This window comes from Myotis davidii, unplaced genomic scaffold (assembly GCF_000327345.1).
Source record: "Myotis davidii unplaced genomic scaffold, ASM32734v1 scaffold81, whole genome shotgun sequence".
In the NCBI taxonomy this organism is placed as follows: Eukaryota; Metazoa; Chordata; class Mammalia; order Chiroptera; family Vespertilionidae; genus Myotis; species Myotis davidii.
Window position 1 is genome coordinate 568505 of NW_006291554.1, and position 18460 is coordinate 586964.

The following is an 18460-nucleotide window of genomic DNA, read 5'->3' on the forward strand; positions in this document are numbered from 1 at the left end:
TGAATGGCTGGGCCCAGCAGAGGCGCGGCGCCACCGATGTCTCACATGAGCCGCCCGCTCAACGGGGCCACGACGCACTCCACATGCAAGGAGGTGGGGGCGGGGTGCGCACCTCCCAGGCCCCGGCAGGCCAGACAACTCAAGAGAACCAAGTGAGCATGACTCCCGTGGTCCCCCGACCCTAATTCCAACTCCACAATCAAATGGGGCGCGTACATGGTCACAGACAATAAAATGTACTGAGATGACAACGGTCCCTGGATTTGGGACCGTTTTCTCCTGTGAGGTGAGCAGCCACAGGGGCCACGGGGAAGGAACTTTTTCCTCCTGGGTCTGGAGGCCGTGAAGGTAGAAACAGGGATGCACACGCCACACGCGGAACCTCAAACCGCCACGAAGGGGCCCATCCGCCCATCAAGGGGTGCCGCGTTCACCATGGGCCCGCTTCTCTGCTTCGGGCCCGAAGCACTCGTTTTCTTGAGCTCATCAAAGCTCTGATGAGCAGCCACCTGTGTCTTTAATGAATAATAAGCCAAGAGCAAGAAAAAAATGGTCATTTCCTGATCAGTGTACTGCAGACCCTGGGAGCCACAGAGGCAGGGAAACGCGACAACAGCCTTATTATGAAGTCTCAGCTCTGAACATCACAGCAGAAATCTTTCGTCTACTCCAGCAGGCGGAGCAAAACGTCGGTTTCCCCAATGTGTATCTTTTCCCATACTCGGGGGAAGCTTCTAGAACGGGGGTTTTTAAGCTGTGTGCTGTGCCACCAGACACTCTAAGCAGCCTAGTAGAGTGAGTGGACCCCTTCTCAAAGTATTGCTTTTAAATGCATACGTTGAAAAACAGGGTAACCAAGAAACCAATCCCAGAAAATACAATGATAATTATATTTTTCAATGTGTGGTATAGCAATATGTGCTGTTCTTTAAATAGCACTGACTGATAAGATTGGGCGGCAGATCGAAAAACCACCCTAACTGTGAAGTCGGGACGCATGTAAATGATAGTTAGAAATCTCTGTCATGCTGCAAGTCGATATGAAAACATCAGTGATTTCTGTGGGTGACAGTCACAGGGGCTGAAAATACCCCTAGGTTTTGCCGTCTACATGTGTAACTGAAAAAGATGCGAAGTTCCAACTGGAAGTCAGTGCAAACGAGGATGCGACTGTTTTCTGATCCAAGTTCACAGACGCCATGAATTCTATGCACAGACCGCGAGGGGACAGGGACCCATGAAGGACCTCTCCCCTCCGGGAAGGTGAAGGACTGTGCAAAGATGGGAAGAACAGGCCACGTGACGGAGGGCGAGGCAGGGACAGACGCTCAGCCTCACACCGAGAGGAAATCGTCTCAACTCCATCATCCCTGGACCAACAGTGAGCCATCTTCCAAACCGGGGACGCTGGTCGGGCAGGTATGAGAATGACAATCTTCTTGCTTAGGAGGGTACGTTGTGTTTTCCACACCAAAAAAAAAAAATGAGAAATTTTAAATGTGTTTTATTTTTAAAGAAACACAACTGTAGACTGAAACAGTGGCATTCGCCTCTTGTTCAGGTCCTATTATCACAGAAAACATTCTCAAAAAAAGAGCCCCGTGTCCCTGGCCAGGAAGGCTGCCTACTCCGCGCAAGCATCCCGTGCTTCCTGAGGCACTGAGGACAGAGCTGGCTCTCGGTTGCACCGGGAGGACACTCAGTGAAAAGCATCCCTCACATGGCTGCCCGCCCCCCTGGTGTCCCTTGTGTCTGGATAGCCCTCTCTTTTTGTTGTTGCTAATCCTCACCTAAGGATGTTTTTCCATTGATTTTTAGAGAGAGTGTAAGGGAAAGAAAGAGAGAGAGAGAGAGAGAGAGAGAGAGAGAGGCATCTATGTGAGAGAGACACATCAATTGGCTGCCTCCTGCACGTGCCCTGACCCGGGTGGGGGATCAGACCTGTGGACTGAAGGGTCCCGGGTTCGATTCTGGTCAAGGGCACATGCCCGGGTTGCCGGTTCAATCCCCAGTAGGGCACGTGCAGGAGGCAGCCGATCAATGATTCCCTCTCATCACTGATGCGTCTATCTCTCTCTCCCTCTCCCTTCCTCTCTGAAATCAATAAAAATATATTTAAAACAGCAAAAGATCACCTGGAATGGAGTCACTGGAGAAGGCTCTTAATATCTAGAAGTTCCTTACATGGTCCTGCCCTCTCAGGGCAATGGCAATAGACTGTGACCTGCAGGCAGTTCATGGAATTCCTGAGTCTCACCTTTGGCTCAGGGGGGAGTGACCACTGGGGACAAAGCAAAAGGACCCTCCCTCCTTGGCCACAGCTGTCCTGGGCTTTTCATCCGGGAAGAGCAGCGGGGCCGCCTTCCAATCGCCCGCGGTGACGTCAGGTGGCCCAGAGCACACTGGGGAGAGAAGCTAACGGGAGGGTGTGTGCGCGACAATGAGAAAGAACTGGTGTGGAGGAAGGTTTACCTCCGGAAACCAAACCACTGTGCATCTTCGGAATTTGGCTTTTCTTACAGTAACTAAGTCTCTGGTGGGATGGGCGAGTCTAGTGTTAGTGGCAAGAGACCAACAACCCAGCCACACAGAGTAAACTGTGAGAATCTTAGCAAAGACGCAGCCCATGGCTCCCCGCCTGCTCTCCATCTGACCGTAGTGAGGAACCGAGTCACTGCTCTCTCTTTATCTCAGGCTGAACGTCCAGTGAGAAGGGAACAGCAGCCATCTCGTTCTGACCCTGCTGGAGAGGGGCTTACCCGTAAGACCTCCGTTGGTTGGCTATATTTGGAAGCCAAGGAAAATACTACCAAATAAAATTTTATTAGGTAGACCTGTGAGGTAGGCCCAGCCTTCCCAGGTCGCTTGGGAGGAAGGCTCAGGTAGGAGCATGTTCCCAGTGTCCTCTCTGGTTGCCATGGTTACTCCTCAGCCTGCCTTCCATGGTCCTCCATGGGTGCCTCATCCTCGCACCATCCAGATGGAAAATCTCCATCGGTGTCTGCTCGACAAGGGGAGGGCCGTCCCTGAAATCCAGAATTGGTTGGGATAGGTTTCTGCAGCTCGTGTGTGTGTGTGTGTAGGGGTGGGGGGGGAGCCTTGAAAATGAAGTGACTTCCCTAAGGGAAAAAGTCAGTTCCCACGGTGATGGCTCACTGTCCGCAGCCTCACATTGAGGCCGGTAGGCCGTTCAGGAAATCAGATCATCCCTGGGATAGGAAGGAATTTCCTAAATGGGAGCGAGGGACAGGCCAGGTTCCCCAAGCTGCTACGGCTCTTTATTTGTTTCTTTGTTTCTAAATATTTTTTGTTGATTTTTAGAGAGAGAGAGGGAGAGAGAGAAACATCGATGTGAAATAAGACATTGATCGGTGGCTTCCTACACTCCCTCTAGAGGGAGAGAGCCCACAACCCAGGCATGCGCCCTGACCAAGAATCCAACTGGCAACCTTTTGGTGCACAAGATGATGTCCAACCACTGAACCAGACCAGCCAGGGACGCCACGGCTATTTAAAGACAGAGACCATGGGTCTAATGGCTGGAACATTGGACCAGGACTCAGGAACCTCCCGGCAGGTGTTTTTCCGGCCACTGCCATTTAACTTCCTTGCTGACCTCAGATAAGGCACCCCAATCCCTGCCTGTCAGCGCCCTGTTCTGCACCTGAAATGCCACGGCTCCGAGTACATGCGCGAAAACCACCCACCAGCCACGAGGAACCCGTGAGCTGGGTCTGGTTCGTTCTGCCTGCGTTCCTCTGTAGGACCATGGACGCGTGTCTCAGAGCCACAGAGTCAGCATCTGTGCTCATCCCCGGGCGGAGCTGGAGCCAGGGCTCCAAAGAAACACAGCTGTGTGGCCCAGCGCCACCCAGGTCCCTCCCAGGATGACGGAGGGGTTAGAGGTCTTCTCCTCTTTGCCTCCGACGCCCTGTGGACACAGCCCTCAGCTGCTGTCCTCAGGAAAACGGGACACGGCTCCCAGCCCCGGGCTTGGCTCCTGGGTTTGCTCTCAAACCAAATGCCCTTCGCTGTGTGGGCAATGCGTGGCTCTGCCTGGTAAGGAAGGGGAAAGGGAACAAGATGCAGACCATGGGAGAGTGTCGGCTGTTTGGCAAAACGTGGGGAGAAAGCATTCCCAGGAAGTTCATGGGAGAAAGTCTTGGTGTCCAAAGGTGATATAACACTCTTGTTGGAAATTCCAGAATAAACTCATCAACTGAGACTCTTTGAGAAAGTGGATGTAGCAGCAATTACAAAAGCCAGCTGCCTCCAATCAACAAACTTCTTTTGCTTCCCCCCTGCCTCCTCCTCCCCCTCCCGTACCCCCGCCAGATCTGGAGCAGAAAGTGAAGAAATGAAGAAATAAATAAATCACATGGCTAATATTCTGGCAAGGTTTCTGATCAGTTCCCTCTCACCTTCCTTCTTCATGTGCCCTGACGGGGAATCGAACCGTGACCTCCTTGTTCATAGGCCGATGTTCAACCACTGAGCCACGCCAGCTGACCAAGAAAACTCTTAATATGACAGCCCACAAGCACATGGTCAAATCTGAGACCCTCCAAGGAGAGGAAAATTCAACCTACATGGATTCAGAATGCAATGACTCCTGCAGGGACCACCATTAACAGGACAGGACTGGCGGCCAACATCTCCAGAGAGAAAAGCCATGAAGCAGGTCCCCACAGGTCAGACAGCACATCAGGGGCCATCAACCTCCCCTCTGCACTGAGGCTACTCACACAGGGCAGGACTTTCCCCCCAAGGTCCCCAGCCTTGGTACTTCTGGTCTAGAACCAGCTGCTATCAGAACCCAACAGTAATGGCGAGATGGACATTTCCAGCTTTAACCCCGCCTCCCCCCACCCTCGCTTTAGAAGGGGCTGCTCTTCTTTCTCCCACTCTACAGATGAGGAAACAGAGGCCCAGAGACGTTAAGCAGCTTGCCCAAGGCTGCACAGCTGGTAAGACACACAGGGTGTTTATGGATACTGAGGACTCTATAGGGTACCTACTGCACGTAGTTGCTCAGTAAACAGGGGTCTCTTCCCCTTCATAAAACAAGACAACTTTACTTCTACCCCACACGGTACAGTTAGCAATTCTGGCCACTTTTGAGACGGAAAACAATTTGTTTCAAACTCTGAAGAGCTCTCTGGGCTCAGCGATCCTCCTCTCGAAGGCCGGTCTTTCGTGGACAAAGCTACCCAACTACCAGGCAAGGGTTCTGGGAAATGCAGTCGACTCCCCCACCCTGACCGCGATAATAGCATTAGTAAGGCTATAACCATAGGACCGTTATATGTGGCCGCTAGACGGTTCTTCTAAGGTCATAAATATTCTACCGTGTCTTTTCACTGCCCCTGAGGGTGCTTTCATTATTGGAGTTGGCTAGCCAGAAGGCACTGAAACGTTCCACTGGTCTCCTATGGGAGGCATCAAAAAAAAAATTTTTTTTTTTAGCTCCACTGCCATAGTCTATATTTCTTTTTCTTTAACCTAATCGCACGTGATGCGTTCTTAGGAACTGTGAGTGTCCAGACAGACAAAACAAATGTCGCGGCATCATTTTACAAATGGAAATTTCAGTCCTGTTCAATAAAAACTACCTGTGCAGCTTCATCCCTATTCCTGGGCGTTGCTGGATATGGCATGTTTTGGAACTGGACTCAAGACCATGAACGATCGTGAACTTTTAATTAAAGAGTTGATTGCTTTAGGGGGACAACAGGCCAGCCAGAATTCATACTCTCTGGAGAGAAAAATGAAAACATCCACAGTCACAGAGAGCCTATCCTGGCTCGATCCCAGGCCTTCTGGTCACCCAATCACTCGGGATGTCTTTCCCTCGGTCTTCCCAAGACAACGGCTCCTCAGTCTGGTGGGAATTTGGCTGCTTCCAGTTACACACAATACCTTGTACTGTACCGTCTACCACTCACTGGGGGATCTTCTCCCTTGCCCCTTTGCTTCAACTTTTCAGTACTGTAAGTCACAGCGAACGTGAGAGCTAGGTTCTAAAGACAGCACGAAAGGCAAGAAATGTGTCCAAATGGCCCTTGGGGAGGCACCGTGGTGGAAATCAACACATCTCTCATAAGCCCAGCCCTGCCCCGCCAAGGGTACTCCTGCACCGAGACAAAGGCCACTCTGTGGACCTGAGCCAGGGATGTAGGAACTAAGATGGATGGAGAGTCGCTGACTCCACACTCCAGCTGGAACATACTTTCACTGAGTGGAACAGAGGACCACATGATCCATACCATCCTCTCATTCTCCCCCTCTCGCTATCTTCTCTCCTCTCTCTCCTTCTCCCTCCGTCTCTTCTTCTTCCCTGCCTTCCTCTCTCCATCTCCCTCCCCCCTTTTCCCCAGGATGCCTGTCTCCTCCTCATTCCCCTTCATTCCTCTTCTTGGAAGCTGCTCCATGGCCCTGTAATGACCCATTCAGCTCTCTGAAGCACTGAGCAGGTGGTGCCACCAGCACCCAGGTTTCCTTACATGCTAGGGCAGATAGCATTACTGGTCCCAATTCTCCAACCCTTCTATTCTTGTACCCTTGGCTGTGTGCGTCTTCAGTTCCTCTCACTAAAGGCTCAGAGCATACTTTCCTGTCCCATGACTTCGAGTTTGGCCATGGACTCATGGTGACCAATAGGGTGAGGCTGAGGTAAGGATGCACATTCTGAGCCCAGGTCTCAAGAGGTGTGGAATGTTTCTGCTTGCCCTCCAGCACCACTGCCATGTCAGGAGAAGAATAAGCCCAGGCCAGCCCACTGGTCCCTACAGGACAATGAAAGACACATGAACAAGAGCTGGCCTGGGTCACCTATGTCTGGCTGAGATCAACCCCACTGACTGCTGAGCCACAGATGCATGAGCAAATCAGCCAAGATCCAGCTGAATCCAGTCAACCCTCAGCTGACCTGCAGAACCTTGAGAATAAGTGACTGCTGTTTCAAACCGCTGAGTTTTGAGGTGGTTTGTTACGCAGCATATTCTGTGGCTACTGCTAGCTGATACATTATTGATGACTGGACCCACAGAGCAGAACTGGTTCAGACCAACACTCTGAAGAGGCAGAGTTGTGGAAGTGGAGGCAGCTTTAGGCATAAGGTACCTTACTGATCACCAGTCTTGGGTTATACATGGTAATATATGAAAAACTCAATTCAATAGAGATTTGATCATTCAATACTGGGCAGCAAGAACATCCAGACTTTCCTAATATTTCACCTTGGAACAAGTGAGCATTCCCCCACCACAGGAAGTTCTCTATAATCCAAACTACATGTCCAACATTTACAGTCTGCCTCAAAACAAAACAAGTCCCTATATTTTGTTTCCTGTTACTTTTTCCCTAAAACACTTTTTGGAAGACCTATTTAAAACTAAAAGTAATGACCTGATAAGTTATGAAAGCTTCTTTAGATTTGGTTTCTTTAATAATCCAAGGAGGCCCTTCTTACTAATGTTAAAAATTTCCAAGACCTGCGTCATCAGGTTGAAGTAATTGTCTAAGTTTAGCAAAGCATGTGGGACTTTAATCTATCACTCTTGTCCCAAGTCAAAATAATGCTAATTAATATTTAATATTAAGGGGTGCAGGGGAGTATTTGTGTGTGTGTGTGTGTGTGTGTGTGTGTGTGTTAGGGGATTACACCACCTTTCACCCAATAAATGCAAACAAAAGGCAAAGAATCTCAGTATGTCTTTCCTTTGATGAATAATACATTTATCATCATAACTGTCCTAGTGTATTCACTGGTTCATGAGGGGATATTTCATTCCACCCACACTTAACTCTCACAGATCCAAACAAAGGACACGGTACGGCATTGCGGAGGACAACTATCAAAGCGGATGATGATTTTTGAGAAATGGTCATAAATCATATGGAAGGGCTTTCGGGCCCCAAGGCTAAAGCAATCTTTCAGAAGGAACTGTCTGGAAAGGAAACCATTCTCTGAAGTGTGGCTAAGGGATTCAAGGCCAGCGCCTTCATCCTCAGAGAAGTCTGAAAGGCAGGGTTGGCGAAGAGGAAGCGGGAGGGTGTGTGCGGTTCACCTCTAGCCTGGGGGGCTCGGGGACTGTGGGAGGAAACCCTGAAACAACAGAGACTGGCTGCTCACTTGGACCAGGACAGCCTGCCCCCCACCGGCCACAGAACCACTGATTGTTGTTAAAGCAGACACCACTGCCAAGTGAGGGGAGGCGGGTAGGAAAAAGAACCTTTATATAACGATCGGTCCAATCATAGGCGTTGTCCCAAACAGTTAAATATTGGCAACTTCATATGGTTCAACTTAATACAGCGAGTAAACAGAAAATATCCATCCCCCCCCCCCCCCCACACGAGTATTCACAGAAATTAGAAATACAGGCTAAATTGTGAGATATGTGGAATTGCAAACAAAAACCAAACTCCTCCTCCTCCCTCCCCAAATAATAGCTGTTGTTAAAACTATTGTATAACATACATTTCTTTTTTAAAACCACAAAATAGCATTGCAACCCACCACCTTTATTTATCCTCTTTGATGGGGCGGAAATCTGCACATTGAGGCTTTGGGCCTGGAGTCAAGACAAAGGAACTTTCCAGAACAATGTTGCGAAAGGAGCACTGACTTACCTGGACAGCAACAACTGACCCTGAAGCTGCAGGTCAGCGGCACAGTCCTCCGAACGGCAATTCCTTTCGAAAACGGTCTGTGAGAGACACAACAGGAGGGTTGGAACAGGAGTTAGTGGCAAATAAGTAACAGCCCAATACCTTCTTCCCGACCAGCCAGAATTCTGCCGTGAGCCCTTCAAGCCCTCGATGCGCCGGAAGCCAGCTCCCGGCTCGGGGAGGGCTCCTTCTCAGGCTCCAGGGAAACCCACATCAGCGTGGTCTGGCCTGCAGAGGGTATTCCTTCCTGGACTCCTTTTCAGTGTGTTTGAGGGCTTCTCTGAGTAGTTTGCTCAAGAAAGGTACAAGGTAGAGTCCTTCCCACCTTTGAGAATCTCTCTATGGCCCTCAGGTGTGAGTGAATAACAGTTGAGTCAGGAATCTTACCTAATAATAGACAAACATGTAAATTGATGGTCCCTCTGCTACTCTCACCAGTCAATCAGGAGAGTATGCAAATTAACCCAGCAAAGATGGTGGTTAATTTGCATACATAGGCATGAAGTGGCAGAGCGAAGACTGAAGGCTCCAGCCAGAGCGAAGGCATGGGTCCTGGATGCCCGAGGAAAACTGGTACCAGCAGCCAGGGGAAGGGAAGGCCTATTGCACGAATCTCTTCGTGCTTCGGGCCTCTAGTCCTCAGATGATTGTCTGCTCATTCCCCTCTGTTTACCATCTTGGGGAGCCAGCAAATCTCTATTTGAGACCGTCACTGGGGGCAGACCCTGACTCTACAGGGCCGCCATGACTTCATCCACGCCATACACAATCCAAAGTGGACTTGACACCTTTTAGTTGAAGAACATAAGGCATTTAGGTCCTAACGTCATCTGGCCACATAACTTAAAGGGATCCAATGAAAGAGGTGAGGTGCTCTGTGCGGAGCTACCACACAGGTATGCAGAGGTTAAAACTCAGCTCTGCTTCCTGGGCTGGGCCTCGCTCTCCCTCTCAGAATCTTTCTTCCCCTCCAACTGAGCCAACATCTGGAAAACACATGGAGGAAGGTCATTAAATTATCTTAAACAAAAGTATTAATCAGGAGAAGGAGAATAAGCAAGGCTCACTCTCCCACAATTTTTCTCAGGCTCCCGGACAATCTTCCCAGTATTTCTCTTGCATTTTAATTTCAACCAAAGAATCGCCTGGTTAAAATGAAAATAATGACACCCCCCCCCCAAATCCCTCCCTATTGAGTCCCGCTCTCCAGGGTCAACCAGTATTATCTATGTCCACTTTCTGTTTCATCTGGTGATTATGTCCTTATCTCTAAAAAAATATGCGGGTGCTACCACTGCTTGATTGATCAGATTTGGACATTATTGGAGAGAATTCCTGCCAGGATAGACAAGAAGTTATCTCACTTCCGCAATGGACCCTCCCACCCACCTTTCCTACTTTTAACAGGCAAATCATTACCCTTAGCGACTCCACTGCAGTGATTCTCAAGTATGACTGCAGCAGAATTACCTGCTCAGCTGGTTAAAACACAGGTTGCCGGGACACACCCATGAACATCTAATCCAATGGGTCTGGGGTGGGGCCTGAGAATGTTCATTTCTCAGAAGACCCCAAGTGACCGCACTTTGAGCAGCACTGCTCTGCTGGTGGCCTCTGCGATTTTAAGGAATAAACAACTATCTCTTATTTCACCAAGTTTTACAATACCTCTTGGCTCACCAATTTAGAACATTAAGATACTAAGAGAACTTCTGTATTTCTAATTTTACCTCTACACAGTCAAATTTAATGACATTTACACTCCATCCTATAACCATTGTCTTCTAATCCTTCTACTACATTTTCAGCTCTGCAACCATATTATTCATTTTCAAGAACGCTTTCCTTATTCTCTGGGTAGAATATATTCTTAAATCTCTTTATGTGTATTACATAGAGTTTAGGTTGGTTTTAAATTTTGTATAATCACTTCTATTCCCTAAATAGTTTTTTTCCTTCTAATCAGTTATTCTGCAGGTTTATTTCTTTCATATAACATTTCTCCCCAATCTCAGGTTTCCTTGGTTGTTCATTCATATTTAAGAACAGGTAACAGGGCAGACTGGAAACTGTGGGAGTGTTTGGGTGATGGTGGGAGCGGAAGCTAGCTCATGCATTTGGAGAAATGCCAGAAGTAAGGCTGATCCTCTGGGAAACCACACTATCTCACAAGCAGTTTATTCAATTCTGGTTTTGTTTTTTTATTAAATCCTCACCTGAGGACATGCTTAGAGAGAGGAAGGGAGAAGGAGAGAGAGGAAAGTGGGGGAGGGGGGTGGTAATTGGGAAAGATTGATCAACTGCCTTCCGTATCCTCCCCAACCGGGGATCAAACCAGCAACCTTTTAGTGCATGGGACGACGCTCAACCAACTGAGCCACTCCGGATTCAGTTGGATTCAGTTCTTTAGAGAAGAAAATGCCTGGTTGTTGCTATTCTGCATGTGGGGGCAAGGAGAGGGGTGGAAAACCAACCCTTCCACATACCAACCTTCACTCAACAGCCCCTCCCTGCTTTCAGCCCCATCCTACTGGCCTGGCCGTGGCTGCAGCCTCGCTGGGTGCATGGGTGGGTCGACAGGCACCCAGCCTCTGTGTGTGGTGCAAGGTTCACCCACTGACAGGCTCCCATTTTCTTTACTCACTAAAAAACTTGACAGACTTCCTCACCGACTGATGCCCCTCCCCCTGCAGTATTCCTTCACCTTCCTGTTCGGATTCACTCATTCATTACTCATCCCAATGGATCTCAGAAAGCACAGACATAGATACCTATGCTTGCCGACCATCTCGCACCAAAAGTGCCTAAGAATACCATTTTCATACTGATCTGTCTCTGTCCCCGGCTTTGACGAGGATGCTTAACTCCAAAGATGCCAGGAGGGGCTGTGAGATGCTCTTCCCTGAAGGCCTGCTCTGAGCCACTGAGGGATCTGGCGAATGAGAGCTGGGTTCCCTGCGGGAAGGTACGCCCAGGGGAGCAAGATGCTGGACAGAGTAGATGGCACCTCACTGGGGTCATTTCAGAGACATAACAAGCACCCTGTCCCCTGGAATGATTCCCCTGAGTTTGGACCACTCCTGTAACACAGGTTTATTAGGCCAGGGGGATTCCACCTCCGAGAGCAGAGTGATACTAGGACTAGGGACTACATACCTAGAAATTAACTCTGACTTCCTCCTGTTGGGAGGTGACACCAAGCTCTACACCTTGGTCAAGGTGAAGTCATCAGCTTCCTGCCCTGCCTCTTTATCTTGTTTTCCTCTCCTCTTCTCCTCACCTTCTTCATGCCTCTCCTTCACCCCAACTCTCCGACTCTCCCCCACCCCCACCTAAGCCCCAGTGTCCTCCTGGTCTCTCCCCTCCATCTCCCAGAACCTGCCCCAAGTATCAATGACCAGCAGGACATACTGGCCACCTCCAGGGCACTTGTGTTTTGAAAGAAGTTCATGTTTGAATTCAAAACAAGCATTCAAAAGGGCGGTGTCGCCAACAGGCTGTGTGTGTACGGGTGATGGGCACTGTGAGCCCTGCCCAGTTCCCTTCCCAGCTCCTGCCCCCCAAACCTCCAGTGAATGGGAGTGTGGGCAGCCAGTGGCGCCCATCTGCATGCTTCTCCAGAGCCCTGTCCTCAGCTGAGGGGGTCTCCTTCAAGGAGGGTTCTACTCTGCCACCATCCCCATTGGCGGCCAGCCAGTGGCTAATGGGTAACCAAGGGCCAGCCCCTTGCCTCAAGCAGAGGACAGCTCCGGTGTAATGTATGCTCCAGAGTTTCCCACCTCGGGCCAAGGCTAGACTTGAGCTGAAGCCACATCCTCGCTCAGTCCCTTCCCCTTTCCTCATTCCCTCACAGTTCTTCCCACCGCCTCACTAGACCAGATGCTCTCCAATCCATCTTGGGCTCTGTTTCCGGGAAACCCAACCCAAGACCACATGGGAGAGACATTGGGAGGAAAATAGGATGCCTTTAAAAAAAAATCACCACTTAACTGAACACCCGGCCAGACATCTCGAACCCCAAACACCTCTCTGTGGTTCTGTTTACAACTCTAATATGCAGAGTGTGGCCCACTGGTCTGCATGCTTTCCCACAAGCTCAGCGCAGCCAGAAGAACCGTGGAGGGTGGGCCCCAGGCCCTGGGCCAGAGGCAATGTTGGGTGTTAAAGATTTAAAACAAGTTGGCTTCACAGAGTCTTTGCATGTTTCCTGCTCAGTAGTCAGCCCTGCACATCTCAGATGGCTCAGGGCATCATTCCGAAGTTCCTCCACCCAATGGGACATAGTGGAATCCGATGAGTGTCGCATGGGGCGGGTGGCCCACCTGCACTCACGGGCGCTGGCTCCCAGAGACACCTGGGTCGGGCATTTTTAATCCACAACCAATTCTAGCAAGACGAGGTTCTTCCTCCTCCACCCCACTCACTCCCCCACCAATAAAACACAAACAGAGACCCTACTATGTGCCTATCTGAGCTCTCGAAACAGTCTAGTTCAGGGGCCAGGGGGTCAGCTCATGACCTCTAAGGGATTATAATTTTCTAATTGCCTGAGAACAGCCTTAATGCGTTCCAACCACGTGGTTGTGAGAAGCCACACCCCAAATCATAAATTTCATCTGTTTGCCGATGAGGAAAGGGAGGCCCAGAGAGGGGGGTGTGCCTTGGCCTCGGTCCTGTCCCCCAGGCAGCCAGGGCTGTGACTCCTGCCACCTAGACCTGCCCCCTGGGGTCCCGGTTGTGGGCTTTAAGGTTCTGACCTGGTTCTTCTGGGCGATCTTCTGTCCCTTCTTCCAGCGCAGCACGGGTGTCAGAGCCGGCAGCTCCCGCTCCTCCTCTCCGCTCACATGCGGCCCCAGGCTGTAGGCGGCTTCGAACACGATGGGGCTGATGACGTCCTGCACCCTCCGCTGCAACAATAAACACACACACCCGTGAGCGGCGAAGCCGGCTGACATTTGCGGAGCGTTTCACGGCTTACAAAGGCCTTCCCCGTGGCCTGCCCCTTGTGATCCTCACCACTGCCACTGTGAGGTGGGATTTCACTGTCTTCACATTTGTGATGAGGTCACTGCGGCCCAGAACAATGAAGGTCTTGTCCAGGGTCACTCTGCTCATGAGCGGGGGCTCCTCCACTCTCGGTGCATGGCGCGCAGTCACCGTCTCTTGAGCATATGGAAGGCATTACCTTACTCATCTTCCAAACATCCCTGGAGCTGGCAGCATGGGCGGGTGGGGAGCATCTGCCCGCACCCTGCAGCGCTCGCCCCTCGCGTCCCTGCTGTCTGGCTGATCAAAGCTCCTCTGAGTCGAGATAAATATGGATTCTGCCCAGAGCTAGTCCTCAATGGAGCTGGAAGAAAAGCCTGACTTCGGGCCTTGTGTTCTTTCCCTGGGAGCCCAAGGACTTTAGGAGCCAAGGGAATGAGAGGTTGATAGTCACGTAAGGAAAGCAGAGGCAGGGAAGGGAGGAAAACAGACATAGAGTGGACACCTATGAGAGGCCAAGCACGGTGCTGGGTGTTCTAGAATGATGAGCGACACGCCCAAACCCTGTGAGCTAGGGCTCATTATCCTCCATCTATACTAATAAAAGGGTAATATGCTAATTTAAAAGGGTAATATGCTAATTAGACCAGACATCTTCTGGATGTCCTTCCAGACAAAGGCACGGTGGCGGGGCTGAGGCAGAGGCAGTTAGGGGCGATCAGACCAACAGGGGAGCAGTTAGGGGCATCAGGCAGGCAGGCAGGCAGGTGAGCGGTTAGGAACCAGTGGTCCCAGATTGTGAGAGGGATGTCTGACTGCCGGTTTAGGCCCTACCTAAACTGGCAGTTGGACATCCCCCTAGGGGTCCTGGATTAGAGAGAGTACAGTCTGGGCTGAGGGACCCCCCCCCCCCGCATGAATTTTGTGCACTAGGCCTCTAGTGGTACAATAAAAGGGAAATAAAGGTGCAAGGCTAGGTGCCCAGGGCCCAAGGCTAACAGGGGTTTTGAATCACAGCTGTTGAACCCTGGAGTTCCTGGCCTTTCTGTACAAGGTGTCCCTGTCTCCTGCGGACTGAGTGTCCCCAGGCTCCCAAGTTAGAGTCCAAGGAAGAGGAAAGTGTAGGAGTCCTACTTCCTGGGCCAGGATGCTCCGTGGGAGGCAGGCGTCCAGATGGAGCAGAGCAAGTCTGAGCAGGGCACCAAGAAGCCAAGTCCCCACTGCTCATCACTCACGGGAGAGACGGGGGGTGGGGAGTGGCCCACTCAGGGAGAGGAGACCTGAGCTAGTAGGTGGGGGAATTGGACTGATTCTTAAAACCTGAAGCTGAACAACTTGCCCTAGCTGGTGTTGCTCAGTGGTTAGAGTGTCGCCCATCCACCAAAGGGTTGCAGGTTTGATTCCCGGGCAAGGGTATGTACCTGGGTTGCAGGTTCGACCCCCACCTTGGTCGGGGTGTATGTGGGAGGCAAGCAATCCATGTGTCTCTCTCACATCCATGTTTCTCTCTATGCCCCTCCCTCCCTTCCACTCTCAAAAAAATCAACGGGAAAAATATCCTCGGGTGAGAATTAGCAGCAAAAACAAAGAAACACAACTTTCCTTGACGTCCACAGAATATTATTTTAAAACTAGAGGCCCGGTGCATGAAATTCATGCATGGGGGTGGTGGGGTCCCTCAGCCCAGCCTGCACCCTCTCACAATCTGGGACCCCTCAAGGGATGTCTGACTGCTAGTTTAGGGGGATCGGGCCTAAACTGGCAGTTGGATATCCCTCTTTACAATCTGGGACTGCTTTGCCCAAGCCGGCTGCCAGCCCCCGGGACCCTGGGCAGCTTCGCTCAGGCCCTGGCTTTATCAGAAAGGACGTTTGGAATGATGTCCAGTCTAATTAGCATATTACCCTTTTATTAGTAGAGATGGTCCAACCACTCTAGTTTCTAACATTACCCTAATGTTTCTAACGTGCCGCCACTCCAGCCACTCCAGCCACGCCTGCCGTGAGGGAGACTCCAGGCAGGGCTGGCTCATTTGGAATGAGTTCTGACATCCGGGGCTGGGGAGGCTGTGCTCTGGCTCTGATCTCACGAACCTGTTTTAACTAAGAGTCTGAAAAACAGCTTCTTATTACACGTCCCAGTAGCTCTGGCAGAAGGGATGCAAACCGCACGGGGCCCTGGGCGGAGGCGAAGTGGGGGCAGCAATTAGAAACAAGCCAACACCCCACAGGACAGCCCACCTCCCAGCTACCAAGGAAAAGCAGCAGCCACAGCTCGTGGTTTCCTCCCCATTTCAGGACGGGCAGCTTCCCCGGGCTCAGCACTGCAATTAAGCGGGGGAACTCCCGAGGGGAGAGACGGAGCTTGGGGTTCTGGCACAGAGTGTAATTGCTGAAATTTTACTGCTGGGGGAAAAAAATCACCACTACAAACTGAAGCTTCTAACGTCAAATACAACTTCTCCCGGCAGGCTGAGAGGCCATGGGAGCTCCAGGTTTGCAAACTGAAGGGCCCGGCCGGAGAACTCACAGCTGGTGGCTGGGTCTGCGGTGGCCGAGGTTATACAGGGAACTTCACATATGTTCCTTGTGAGGTTTACCGGGTGCTCACTTTATGCCAGGCAGCGGGCGGGGCCCGAGGGACAGAGACAGAGGGCTTTCAGGAGAAACAGGCGAGCAGTTACAATCCAGCGCCACAAGGGCAGGGCGGCTTTGGGGACACACAGGAGGGACACCTGATCTGGATGGAGGGTTGGCAGGCTTCCCAGGGGAGGTGTCCCAGGCTCGGTTATATGATAGGAGGCTATTAGAGAGCAGACGGGAGGCATAGGAGGGCCTCGCAGGGTAGAAGTGGCCTGCGGTGTCCAGGAGCTTGCATGTGGTCCCCAAAGGCGGGAAAGTTGGGTCTGTGGGCAGAAGTGAGGGGAGAGAAGGCTAAAGCAGAGACCAGATCTCAGGGGACGTACAGGATGGAGTCACCTGGCTGAAGGCAACCCAGGTGAAGTTCCTCTGGAGGGTCAACCACCTCTCACCACCACCCCCCCGCCCCCGCCCATACACACACCTGTCATCCTGGGCCCTCACCTGAGTGTTGTGTGCTGTGGTGTCCTGGCCGCTGCTGCCACCCACCCCTCTGGCAGACCAGGGAACCTTGACGGGTGGGTACGAGCAGCATCTCATCACAAGACCCCGCCCCCTGGCCACAGGGAGCTCCGCACGGCTATTGGAGGCTATTGGAGGGAAACGCCCAGGAAGACGAGATGCCAACCTCACTCCGCAACCCTGACCAAGCAGCACCCGACCGCTGTGGGCCCCGACCAGCCCCGGGAACGAGAACCTGCCTCCCAGCCGCTCTTCTCCAAGAAACGAAGGGTTTTCACCTTCCTGAGCTAACTGAGCAGCTACAGTGGGAACGAGATGCAAACAGGAAGGGCTGACCTCACTTTAAGTGGGCAAGTCACACAGAAGGCCAGCAAGTTAGCCACTGGCATTAAGCCAGATTGTTGGTTTGGAGAAACACACACACACACACACAAACCCACCTCTAAGTGTTTGTTTGGTTTGTTTTTTTAAAGAAGCCTCAGTATTTTTTCGTTTTCCAAACGTGATTTGTGTGTGTGTGTGTGTGTGTGTGTCCCTTCCATCCTGTATCATTGCTCACTATTTCTCTGCTCTCCACATCCACCTCTATTGCTGCCTACGATCACCTTGCTGGCACGCCTCAAAATGAGACATCTTCAGAAGTGGCATGCCTTTTCCTTTCTCTCTATGGCCAGAGTGATTAGAATGGCGGTTAAAATGTTACGGACGCATTTAAAATTCCCATAAGTTTGAAGAGTTGTTATAGCAAACGGAGGAGCCTGCATTTCTGGTACTGAAAGAACAACACTGAAGATCGACGCTCTCAGAACGACCAGGAAAGCTGGCGTGCCCTCAATGTAACATACAGATGATGTATCATAGAAGTGCACACTTGAAACCTATATAATTGTACTAACCAGTAAACTTAATTAAAAAAACAAAAAAGTCTTGGAAGATGGGCTACATCTTAGCATCAAAGAATACCTTTATTGTGAGAATGTTTCCCACCTGGAATCCCTGCCCGAACCCCTGCCATTCCATCGTGAGCAACGTGGGAAGTGAGGAAATGCGGGGCTCGCGTGGGCGAGCCAGTTCCCCGGTGGTAACTGGCTGCGGGGCCGGATCTTAGCCCTGCCTTGCGCTCGCGTGTCTTGTGGACAATTCTGAGCATCCTCTTGTCTGCAAGAGGGGTGGGTGGCAGCAGCGGCCAGGACACCACAGCACACAGCACTCCGGTGAGGGCCCAGGATGACAGGTGTGTGTGTGTGGCGGGGGGGGGGGGGGGGACCTCTCTTAGCTCGGTGTTAGGAAGGAGAGCCCTGCATTTGGGCATCCATTCCTTTCTCACTGCGCAGAGGCCAACTGCAGAAAGCAATTCATTCAAGTGTCTGGGTAGAAAATGAGTAGAGTCCACCGCATGGTTGCTAGGGCAGTAGGAAGAAGAAGAAGAGCTGGGGGGGAAACACTGGTGTAATTAAGCAGGGAAGCAGATGGCCCGATGGTGAGATTTAAAGGGAGACTCAGACAAGAGATTTCTGCAGCAAGTCAAACAGGAGTTCAAGGGTACCGTCCTATGTCATCCCCCCAAGGTTCCACTTTGGGGATGTTTGAGAAAATAAAAATGATTACATTACCAAGATACAGATTGATCCTAAGAGATGTCATAGTTTGAAAGACCAAAAAAGATTTGTGTATTCCTTTAGGTTTTCCAATTTTTCTCC

The 18460-nt window shown here is 51.0% G+C and overlaps 1 protein-coding gene across 1 annotated transcript in view; it reads right to left on the reverse strand.

The window, feature by feature from the left end:
* The window catches only part of ITGA9 (integrin subunit alpha 9), a 257076-nt gene that overhangs the window by 111368 nt on the left and 127248 nt on the right, over nucleotides 1-18460 (reverse strand). The window contains exons 15-16 of the mRNA XM_015564847.1: nucleotides 13431-13580; nucleotides 8635-8711 (exon numbers count right to left, since the gene is read on the reverse strand). Of these exons, the coding sequence (XP_015420333.1) occupies nucleotides 8635-8711; nucleotides 13431-13580 (227 nt within the window). The remainder of the gene's footprint in view (nucleotides 1-8634; nucleotides 8712-13430; nucleotides 13581-18460) is intronic.